We start from the raw sequence: 12,196 nt of genomic DNA, 5'->3' as shown, positions 1-12,196 counted from the left end.
TAATGTCTTAAACAAGGAAGCAGGAACACAGTTTTTGCACTTGTCTAGTGCTACCGTAGAACCCACAGTTTTCACCTCAAATACTAATTATAGTTTTATTTGCATGCTCCCCGTTTGTTCAACTTACCACTTGGTTTTTCTATGTAATTCTCAGTCATTCATAATCTTACCTTCCCCATGTAGATTTGTGTAGACACAGATAATTTATTTCTTGCTGAATTGTAGGAAATTGAATTAAGTATGGATTAACTTTAAATTCTGTACCTAGGGCTTTGTAAGACATTTTTGTATTGAAAGAGTAAGATTATTTCCACTTCTAAGGATTAATCTAATGATATAAAAATCAAGGACAAAAATAACTATATTGTCAGCCTTGTGAGATGACTCAGTAGGTAAAGGTACTTGTCACAAAATCTGAAGATCAGACTTTGATACCTGGGGCCCAAAGGCTGGAAGGAAAGTTTTAAATCCTCTAAGTTGTCCTCTGTCCTCCACACTTATGTCTCTGTATATGTACATACATACACTGAACAAACCAAAATAAATGTAATAAAAATTAACTATATTGCAGTGCTCTAGGATTGTGCTAAGGGAAATCAAAAGGAGTCACCATAATTAAATAAATGTACAGTTTTATATTTATAAGCACAAATGGATTTTACATATCTCCAAATTCCATAAAAGTTATTCAGAGTTCTATGGATTTTACAAAGAATAAACTTCATGTTTGTTCAATTTGTTAAAGCATTATCGATCTGTTATATAAATGTCAAAGTGAAAAAAATTTCATCGGAAATAAAAAAAATTGAACGGGATTTGGGGCCTATAGCCTGTGTGTGTCTGTGTGTGTGTGTGTGTGTGTGTGTGTGTGTGTGTCTGTGTGTGTGTGTGTCTGTGTGTGTGTAAGAGAGAGGGGGAGGATGAGGGAAGGAGGATGAGAGAGGGAGGGGTTAACAATATTTGAGTGTGCTGGCAGTACATTTACTAGCATATTTTGAGGAACTAAATAACCGAAATGGATTTAAGTAACCTTAGGTTATCTCATATCTGCCTACTTTTCGATTTGTAGCTGGATTGAGAGAAAAGCGTATGAGGTAAGATCACGTTTTTATCTTAGAAAAGAAAGATGCTTTATTGTCTAAGTAACTGCTTCTCTCGGTTTCTTTACTTTGCTTCTATGAAGTTCAGGACGGAATAGAAATAATTGCAGACTTTACACCACCACAGTGCAAGAATTGGAAACTAGAATTCTGTAGAGAATAAAAGGTACACACCATTTTCCCCAACTTAGAATTCCCTGACTTTGGCTTGTACATATTTAACACCAAATTTGCATAGACGGGGAATGGATGTAGTATGAAGTATGGAGGATAAGTATTAGCAGGACTTGCTGCTGCTGAATAAAACACTCTCGGGTCTGGGTGATGCTTGTTACAGGAAGGCATCATATTTGTAGCAATGAGACTTAAAATGAAGCTGGTTCTGCTTAAGCCGTTCTGGACTTACTTGTGAGTCACCTACCTGAAATTTTGTAGAACTCCTGTAGTGCCTCTTCAGCTCATTTGAATCTACCTGTAATACATTTGTACTTTTGATTATGATCAGAAAATTTATTTATCATTTTTTTCTTTGGAATGTTCACAGTTATTTCTCTCTACTCGTTTTCTTCAACCCCAGCTTATAATCATGCTTCAGCCTTTTGCATTTTAAAAACACACAGATGTCCACCATGCTTTTATCCTTTTCACTAACTCTACTTATTTATTTACCTCTCACTAAAATGTTTTATATAGTATATTTTGATCATATTCTTTCCTCTCCCCAAGTTCCTTCTAGATCCAACTTGTTTCTCTACACACCTAATTTTATGTTCTTCTCCCTCCAAACTAAGGAAACAAAAATCAAATATGAAAGTACAAATAGACAAAAAAATAAATAAAAATCTGTAAGACAAAAACCACACAAAACCAAAAGTGTGTGCACAAGCACATGCACACATAGACACAGACACAGACACAGACACAGACACAGACACAGACACAGACACAGACACAGACACAGACACAGACACAGACACAGACACAGACACAGACACAGACACAGACCTATACAGGCACAGACACACAAACAAACATGGAAGCTGTTTTGCTTCCTTTTTGTTGTCGTCCTTTTTTTTAACATAGAAGTTGCAGGAGAGTCAGCCACACTTCTTTACCCTACCTACTCTCTTCATAGTCGTCCCTCATCTACAAGTGTTTGGTTATAGTTTGTCTTCCTATTTCTTTCATCCTGACAAAACTAACAGTGCAAAGTCCACACAGGACTCCTTCCACACTTAACATTTGTGTTGTGAAACTCAAGGGATTTTGATATAGTGCATATATTTCCTGGGTCTTTTTTAAATCTTTATTTATCATTTTATATATAGTTATATAATATGTGTGTACGTGTGTGTACCTGTATGCATATGTGTGTATGTGTACATCATAGGACAAGGTTGTGAGGTTAGTGTTCCTTTACCATCTTACCTGGGTTGGAGGGTCAAAATCACATCACCAGGCTTGTGCAGGAACGCCATCTTGCCATTTCACTTGGTTAAACTGTAATCTTCTTGAGGACAGGACTGACTTTGACATTTGGGTAAACGAGTGTCTAAGAACTTAGTAATTATTGAGTGGATATATATATAGAGGAGCATGAAGAGAAGGGTAAGAGATTTTTATAACATTTGGCATTTGGCATTTTTCTGGACTACTCTTTTTAAGACTTTCTTCTTCAAGGAAGGAGAAATGTCACTTTTGGTTTACCTGCTTGAGTTGCTTAAGGTCTAGCATTTGCGTGTCTATTTTGAACCTATCAGCTGGCATTTGAAAATGCAGCATATCTCAAAATTTCATTATGTTCTCTTCTCATTATATTTACCTCTTGAAAAATCTCATCCATGTTTGTAGTTTCAAAGACCACCACACCAAATCTCTGTCCCTTCCCCTAGCATCACATCCAGGAGCTGTGTTCAGTAAAGCTGAACTTACCATTATTCTCCCAATGGGAGAGATTTTTTTTTTTATTAACTTGAGTATTTCTTATATACATTTCGGGTGTTATTCCCTTTCCCAGTATCCGGGCAAACATCCCCCTTCCCCCTCCCCTTCCTTATGGGTGTTCCCCTCCCAACCCTCCCCCCATTGCCGCCCTCCCCCCACCAGTCTAGTTCACTGGGGGTTCAGTCTTAGCAGGACCCAGGGCTTCCCCTTCCACTGGTGCTCTTACTAGGATATTCATTGCTACCTATGAGGTCAGAGTCCAGGGTCAGTCCATGTATAGTCTTTAGGTAGTGGCTTAGTCCCTGGAAGCTCTGGTTGCTTGGCATTGTTGTACATATGGGGTCTCGAGCCCCTTCAAGATCTTCCAGTTCTTTCTCTGATTCCTTCAATGGGGGTCCTGTTCTCAGTTCAGTGGTTTGCTGCTGGCATTCGCCTCTGTATTTGCTGTATTCTGGCTGTGTCTCTCAGGAGCGATCTACATCCGGCTCCTGTCGGTCTGCACTTCTTTGCTTCATCCATCTTGTCTAATTGGGTGGCTGTATATGTGGGGCACATGTGGGGCAGGCTCTGAATGGGTGTTCCTTCAGTCTCTGTTTTAATCTTTGCCGGGAGAGATCTTTTTTAAAAAATTTATTTTTCTTTTATATTTTATGTATTTACATTTCAAATGCTATCCCCTTTCCGCCCTCTCCCATACCCTCTCCTCCATCCCGTGCTTCTATGTGGATGTTCTCACTCTCACCCACCCACTCCAACCTCAACGCACTGGCATTATACTACACTGGGGAAACAAGGCTTCACAGGACCAAGGGATTTTCCTCATACTGATGCCTGACAAGGCCCATCCTCTGCTACATATGCAGCTGGAGCCATGGTTCCTTCCATGTTTACTCATTGGTTGGTGGTTTAGTCCCCGGGAGCTCTGGTTGGTTGATATTGTTAGGACGAGATTTCTTATAAACTCTTAATTGATTTAAATATCGGAACTTGGGCATACTGAAGCAGCATCATTGTCTAATAATATTTATCATCAATTATCCATGATCTTTAATATGGAAGTTTTTAATTGCCCCCAACTAATGTTAAAGATCAATTAGTTGGGGCTCGTTAGATGGCCCATTTGTTAAAACACCTGCCACACAAGCAGGAAAACCTGAGTTGGTGGTCACAATAACGTATCTATAGAATAAGTGCTATGTGTGGGTGTGAGTAGAGATGGGCAAATCTCTAACACCCAGTGGCTAGCCATTGTGGCCAAATCTATGGTCTTCCTATTTAGTGAGAGACCCTGTTTTACAAAATAAAGGTGGAAAGCAACTGAAGAAAAACATATGACATTAACCTCTGGTATCCATATACATATACAGACACAAAAAGACACACACACACACACACAGATACACAAAGATACACATTATAGACATGCATACACACACATATAGACACATACAGATACACTCATGGTCACATATGAACACAAGCACACATATACATCACATATGTACCACATCATTTCCCCCAAATTTCCAGTCAGCTCAGTTCCTAGTCCCTCTCCTCCTACTTTGGTTATGCCCTTTACCCACATAGACGCAGTAAATTTTATAGAAATATATTGAAATATGTGCATGATATGATAATTTAATAATTTCTATGATGAAGATAAAAGGATTACTGATCCACAGGTAGACATAGACAGGTTTCATTGGTAATCTTATAAACTTTGTGCCAAGAAAGATTGAGTAAAATCAGTCAGCCCCATCAAAGCCCTAATGCAGACAGATGGACACAAGTCACGTGCCAAGCTGTTAAGTTAAAACTCTGCATTCTCCCACTAACTAGGAAGTTTCTTTTCACATTTATACCTTTCCTTTCAGAGTCTATAATTCTGTGATTGAATAAATGGGAACACAGCTAAAAATGCTTGATTAAAGGAAAGTAGCATTTAGCAATTTTAAAATCCCTGTTCTTTTGAGGGCTAAATAAATTTGGCACCATCAGCCTTATGAGGATCAGTCTGTTTACTAGTGACAATTAGGCCCTTGCTTTTTAAAATGTCACCCTATTTAATTCCTTCTCTCATTCAAGCCTGCTTACTATGCAGAAGGCATTTCTTCAGGGGAGGCTTACCTTAGGAAGGATATGCTAATTACATCTAAATCCTATCCTAATAGTCTTAGAGGATGCTCTTCTCAGATGCTAGTACATTTAGTCATTATTTACCTCCTCTGATCAACAATTCTGCAATTTTATATAGAACCAAGAAGAGTACTTAAAAAAGAATATCACATGCAGTGAATTACTCAAAGAACGAAAATCTTTTGTGTATTCACTCCTACAAACATGTCTTGAATATCCTTGAATTCTAAGGATAGATAAGAAAATGAGATAGAACACTGATCTCACCTTTCAGGAACTGACTGTCAGGTGAGAAAGACAGCTAAAGACACAGAAAAGATATAATGGGAAATGTGTGGATGCTTACTTATTGAATAAAGGCAGCCAAGGAGACAGCAAGGGAATAGTAAATGTGTTTATTCACTGAATTCACCTGATAGTTTACTCCTGCCAGCCATATCTTGGGATACATATCATCTTATTTAACCTTTACCATAGACTTATACAATTGAAACTATTTTTAATTTAGTAGAAGAGTTAATCTAGTTTCTTCAAATAATACCTTTAGTAAATTTTAGTAGTAAAATTTGATCCTGGTCTGTTTGTTTCTAGGTGTTATAGTTAGCCTAGGTTTTATTTATCAAAGTTAAATAAAATAAATATCATTAAAATGTCTAGAGTGCAAAGGAATTTCAGGTCACTTCTATAAACAGTAATTGTGAAGGTTGAGTGTGCCGAGCAGTTTCCTGGACCTAACTGACATGGCCGTTAGTTGGCACTAAACATTTCCATAGACCCTTTGTGTGAACTTTATCAATCAAAAGTTATAGTAATGTCTCATATCCAATACCCAGAGCTAGGCCCGTGAGCTTGCTCAGCAGTAAGGGCACATTCACAAAAGCTAGAACATATGACAGAAGGGTAGAACTGACTCCTGCAAGTTGTCCTTTTACCTTCCCACACACACCGAGGTACCTGTGTGCATGCACCTGCACACAGTCATAGGCACACACAATAAATGAGCATGTAAATAACATTAAATCCACTGCCAACTTGGTTTCAGCTACATATAAGGGAATTTTTATAGTGTCGGCATTTCATTCTCTATGTAGCATCATTTTCAGAAGATGTTAATAAATATAGAACATGTGTAAACTTCCTGGTGGCTTTTTCCTAAAAGACTTGCAGAATTAATATTGCCATGTTCCAGCTCTGGTGCCACATATGTTAACTAAATACAATATGTATACAGAAGGCAGGTAGGCATATCTACCCAGTCTATGTAGGCATTAAACATTTGTTCAATAGATGGATGAACACTTCTGTGGTATCACTTAAGGGGAGCATAGTGAGACCTTCAGGTTGGGAACCCAGTGTACATAGACTTTGTACCAAATGTAATCAACTTTCAAAGGCTAAAACTACTTACTCCAAATTAAAGGAGCCATTAAGCTTCTTTTGAACAAACACAGCAATTAGTTCCTGCTCTGTGTTTGTCGCTGGTGGTAATGCATTTTAAATAGAGCCCATCGAGTGTGTTTTTATTGATTATTTTTCATGGTTTTAACACTCTATCATGTGCAAACATCTCTTAGGAAATTGAAAATAAAAGTCTCCTTTTAGTGATTTTGTCATTTTCCACTTGTCAAACATTGATTTTGTGCATCTAATAGAGGCTGAAATTAGTGGGTTTTAAATTTCTTTTGGTGTTGTCACTTCTTATTTGTACACCACCACCACCACCATCATCATCATCTATCAAGCTGCTGTGAGGTCCAGGCTTGGGGAGTGAGTGAACTCATGTTCTGAAATCTTCACTGAGAATATTATAAATAGATGTCTGCTGCAGCTTTGGCTATTATTACCATTAGAACTTTTTCAGTGAAAAAATATTAAATATAGGGCACATGTCCCAGAAAACCAAAAGTTAAAAATAAGAATTAATAAATGTACTCTTTTCATAATTTTGAAAACATAAGAGTTTCTGAAGACTCAAAAGAAAATATTTAGAATTAAAGAAGCCTGGTCTCTTATTCAGTAATACATATGATTCTGAGTTGCTCGGCATTATGGCAGTTGACCCTCCATACTCTGATCTTAGAAAGCACATTTTATGTAGTCCTCGTAGGAATTTGTGACAAGGGAGTCACAGGGGACATGTGGGGGAAACCCTTCCTCCTGGCCTTTTTCAGAAGGGTCTGAAAAGCAGATGGATTATGAAAGTGCAAAATGGGAAATAAATCTAGAAGAAGATACTTTCTCAAAGGTAGGAATTTTGGCTTTTGAAGTAGGCTGCTGCATTTGATCCTGAGAAATGGGAAGTGATGGGTTTGGAAAGTCAAAAAGAAGTAGATTGGAAGACATTCACTACAAAGTCAGACAACCATGGGCTTTTCATTTGTTCATGGTGAGGCATGTGTTTTCTTCCCTGTGGCTGGACTCCTGAAGGAGAGCCCAAGGCCTCTCAGTGCTTTCCATGGCTTTCCACAAGCAAAGCTTAGAACAGTGCTTCAAATCATGGCAATACAGCACAGTAGCTCCATGATATTGAACGCTAGAAATATGGATAAAGTACAGCTGGGAATTTTGCATTTTCATATTATTTAATTGTAAAATTTGAATACACTTATGATCAGCAGCCACACATACTGGTAGTGCAGTGAAATTACAGCTATGAAAGGGTGAGGGCAGACTGTGTACAGTCCTCTAGCCGTCCCAGAAACATCGTGTATGTTTTCCTTTTCATTCTTACCTCATCTCTACTTCTTCTGTTCTCATCTCTTCCTCTTTTTACTTATTTACCTTAGCATTCCATAGCATTAACAACCTTTAAACTCTGCATCCTAATACTACCTCAACTCTCCACTTGTATCTACTTTTCTTCTTTTCTCCCTCAATTATCGTAACACTAATCTCTGTCCTTACCACATTTTCCTCCCCTCTCTAGCCTTATCTCAGCATATTCTACACCACTCGTCTTCCACTGTCTCCCAATAGTTATTGAAGATAAAGAGATGCTGTTTTAAGTCAGATGTTAGGATATTTACACAATGGGAGTATCTAGCACTTACGGTTTCTGCAGTAAACACTCTGTTACAGGGCATTCTACCAGGTTCCTTGAGTAAATGAAGCTACTGGATAACATTACTAGTCCAGTGGAGATGAACAGTTCTTAGATTTTATCACAACCTAGTCTCATTGGAACATTGAAACCCTTTAACTGAAAGAAAATGTATAGTAAAAAGGCAACCATCAAAATAACTCTAGATGAACACATTCTAATCTAGAAGTATATATGTATAAACAAGATAATATGAGCCCTTAAAAATAACTCCTTAGAAGAGGATTCCAATGAAAGGGAGTTAGGTAAAATGTCATACAAAATTAAAAAAGATAATCATAAGACTGTTTAAATGAAATCAAAGAAAATTAACTCATAAATTAATTCAAAGAGAATACAAAGAACCAGTTGAAACAAAACATAAATCAATAGCGGATATGAAAGAAGAATTCAGTAAAGAGTAATACTGAAAAAATGTTTTAGAAATGTAAAACTCTGAAGGGGCTCGAGACCCCTTATGAACAACAATGCCAAGCAACCAGAGCTTCCAGGGACTAAGCCACTATCTAAAGACTATACATGGACTGACCCTGGACTCTGACCTCATAGGTAGCAATGAATATCCTAGTAAGAGCACCAATGGAAGGGGAAGCCCTGGGTCCTGCTAAGACTGAACCCCCAGTGAACTAGACTGGTGGGGGGAGGGCGGCAATGGGGGGAGGGTGGGGAGGGGAACACCCATAAGGAAGGGGAGGGTGGAGGGGGATGTTTGCCCAGATACCGGGAAAGGGAATAACACTCGAAATGTATATAAGAAATACTCAAGTTAATAAAAAAAAATAAAATGTAAAAAAAAAAGAAATGTAAAGCTCATTTAGTCATTCAGAAACCCAGCAGAATGATTTACCAATAGAATGGATCAAGTGGAAGACGGTTTGAGATAGAGATGACAAGATAGATGACTTAGAATGTTCAGACCGAGACAAAGCTCTATTCACAGAAAGGCAGTCAAATATTAAATGAAACATTCTTGGAAACTTAGATGTCTTTGTAGTTCAATTAGCCATGGTTCATTTATCAATTTCTTTCCCCAAACCCTACTTACGATAATTTCTCCTCCTCTTACGAATTGAAGTCTTGGTTGGATCAATAATATATCACCAAGGTAGATGATATCACATATGATGTCAGTAATGATCCAGTAGTTCCTGTTGTCTGGTGTTTGGCATGGAAAGACAAGGCGTACCGGTAGCAGCCAACAGTTCCAGTTGTAGGCAATGGTGACAAGCAGGAGCCACAGGAGATAAATCCGATCTAGCAAAACAGAATTGATATCATGCCAATGGCTTTACAGAAGCATTCTAAAGTGTTTCTTTCTTAGGTTGATGAAACTAAGGCACTCTCTTTGAGTGTATGTGTGGCGTGTTCATGTGTGCAGTGGTGTGGAGAGAATAGAGACTGACACTGGGTGTCTAACTCTTGCAGTTTCTGCCATATTTTTATAACTTTCATTTCATGTCTTCGTTCATCCACTGGCTAGACTGACTGGCTACCAAGCTTTGGGGATCTGTCTTCTTCCATTCAGTTGCTAGGATTAACTATGAAGCATCAAGAGCAGCTTTTACATGGATGCTGAGAATCCAGACTCAGGTTCCCATTCTTACAGGGCAGGTGGGCATGGTGTAGACTGAAACATCTCCCTAACCCTGGTACTTAGGAGATAAGCACGTCAGGAAGAACCTCTGTTAAATATTTAACACAGTTCTCTGGCTAGACTGAGTCTATTCCAGGGTGCACCTTCACTGTTTGGATTCAGGATAATGGAATACTGGAAAATTTAGATGCGTCATTGGCGAGGTCTTCCTGAAGCAAAAGATCGTTGGTTTCCCATCTAGTTATGAAGTCTGCCCATGGCTAGTGGGAGAAAGGGCTCATCCTACTAGAAGAGAATTGGCTCTGAAAGAAGAGGGAACCAGTTTCTTGAGGGAACCAGAGTCCCTTCACATGTTGCTTTTATTTGCCTCTGGGAGGACTTAGGAGAGAATTTGCTAGATTTGAGTAATTAACTTAGTAAAGCTATGGATATATATATATATATACACATATATATTAAATTATTTATGTAATGTAAACATATATATACACATACATACATACATATGGATGGTGTGTATGTGTCTGTGTGTTTGTGTGTGTGTGTGTACACATATTGCCAAATTCCTTGAGACTTTCTTTTCAAAGATTATTTGGGCCAGAAAAAGTCCTAGCCTGCGTTTTAAAACAGCAATGAGCATTTTATCTGTCTTCAGCAGAGAAAGAAAAGCCTTTGTAGATCATACATTTTAAATTAGGCTTTTAAGATGGAAAACACTGGAGAAAAACTGAAGCTGTCTCCATATGTCTGGGCCAAAGGGGTTCTGGTGACTGCTGGCCATCCTAGTGGGATCCCCTTCGATGGTACCTGTGTAGGAATCTATGCTTCTCGGAAGTCTCATGCTTCTTAGGTACTCTTTCACAGGTACTCTCTGGAGTTTGTGGTGGTGTTCTTTTGGCTTAGAATTGATCTCTTGTCTTGGTGATATATCTGTAGACGTTGCTTTATGAAAAAAAAAAGAAATGTGTTTATTAGGTTAAATAAGTTGGCTTGATGAGGAAAACATTTGGTTTTGATGAAATTAGAATATATGAAAATCTTCTCCTTTCCATCTAGACAAGCAAGACAAAACTGTCATGTTTAAACTAATGACCTTTGTTTTTCTATAAGTACTATAAGACATCACCTTGTGCTTCCTAAATATATACAAAAATTAAATTAAACAGTGGCTTATGTATAAAAACACTGAATAAAATTATTTCATACATATCTTTTAAGTTATGGATAATCAAAGTTCAAAATATTATTTTTTAGTATATATATCATACTATGATTTATTTCAACCTTATGTTTTCAAACATTAACTACTGTATAATGCACAGTATCCTTTGAAAATACAGCTTCCCTCCAATCTATGCCATTTCATTATAATTAGACTTGAAGATGTTCATCTGCTCTTAAGCAGTCATTTCTCTTCTTTATGATTTATACTAAACAAGGATCAATCATATGTTTTATTTTTGGTCATTTGTTCTTATTATTTTATCATACCCACATTTCTGTTATTATTAAAAATGTTAATAATTGTCCCTCCTTTATGTGATGTTTTTAAATCTCTTTCTCTTCACTAATTATTCTTGAATGCTCATACAATGCATTTTGTATAATTTGATATTAACAATAGACCTCATAGCAGGATTGCTGGGCAATCCCTATGTTTTTCTCCAGCTCAATTTTTCTTGAGCATGCTCCAAACAATGCTTTTTTAAAAATGATGTGGGTTCTGCTGATTGAACTCAAATCACTACTGACACACACACACACAGCCAGTTTCTTTCTCTTCTTGGGGTAACTTATTTTTCTGCTAGATCCAGCCATACAGGGACACACTAATGCACCCTCACCTTAATTTCCTTATTTGTCTCTTGCTATTCTCAGATTTCTAAATCTTTCTCAAAATAAAGTAATATAATTTATCGAGAATTATTTTCTCAGAAGCTGTCTTTCTCATTCTAAGCTGAATAATTGGCTAAACACTCGCTCCTTTATAACTTCCTTCTTGCTAGTACTTTGAGGGAATAATGCTTACCAGTATGAGAGCTGGCTTCTAATTCGGGGGAGTTCTCTCCCTCTGTCAGTGTTCTCTTGTAGAAAGCAGTCCTTTCACGCATTCTCTCCACTAGGTTGTGTAGATGGGCATCAGTATATTCATTTATAATTGAAGTTTCAAATACTTTGGTCTTAATGCTAAACGAGGAAAAAATGATAATAAGTCCCTGAGGAGATACATATAGTTTTTTCCTTTATGTATTCAAGATTATTAATATCTCTGTTTTGCAATAGAATAAAACAACAAAAATCCAAAAATAAAATGGAATAGTT

The 12,196-nt window shown here is 37.5% G+C and overlaps 1 protein-coding gene across 1 annotated transcript in view; it reads right to left on the bottom strand.

Annotated features, from left to right (window-relative positions):
* The window catches only part of Cngb3 (cyclic nucleotide gated channel subunit beta 3), a 248,128-nt gene that overhangs the window by 110,459 nt on the left and 125,473 nt on the right, over positions 1-12,196 (bottom strand). The window contains exons 4-7 of the mRNA NM_001271238.1: positions 11,904-12,061; positions 10,682-10,816; positions 9,326-9,534; positions 1,522-1,572 (exon numbers count right to left, since the gene is read on the bottom strand). Of these exons, the coding sequence (NP_001258167.1) occupies positions 1,522-1,572; positions 9,326-9,534; positions 10,682-10,816; positions 11,904-12,061 (553 nt within the window). The remainder of the gene's footprint in view (positions 1-1,521; positions 1,573-9,325; positions 9,535-10,681; positions 10,817-11,903; positions 12,062-12,196) is intronic.

Source organism: Rattus norvegicus, chromosome 5, assembly GCF_036323735.1.
Source record: "Rattus norvegicus strain BN/NHsdMcwi chromosome 5, GRCr8, whole genome shotgun sequence".
Classification (NCBI taxonomy): Eukaryota; Metazoa; Chordata; class Mammalia; order Rodentia; family Muridae; genus Rattus; species Rattus norvegicus.
Note: the sequence above shows the minus strand (reverse complement) of the source record. Positions and strands in the feature narration are given on the sequence as shown.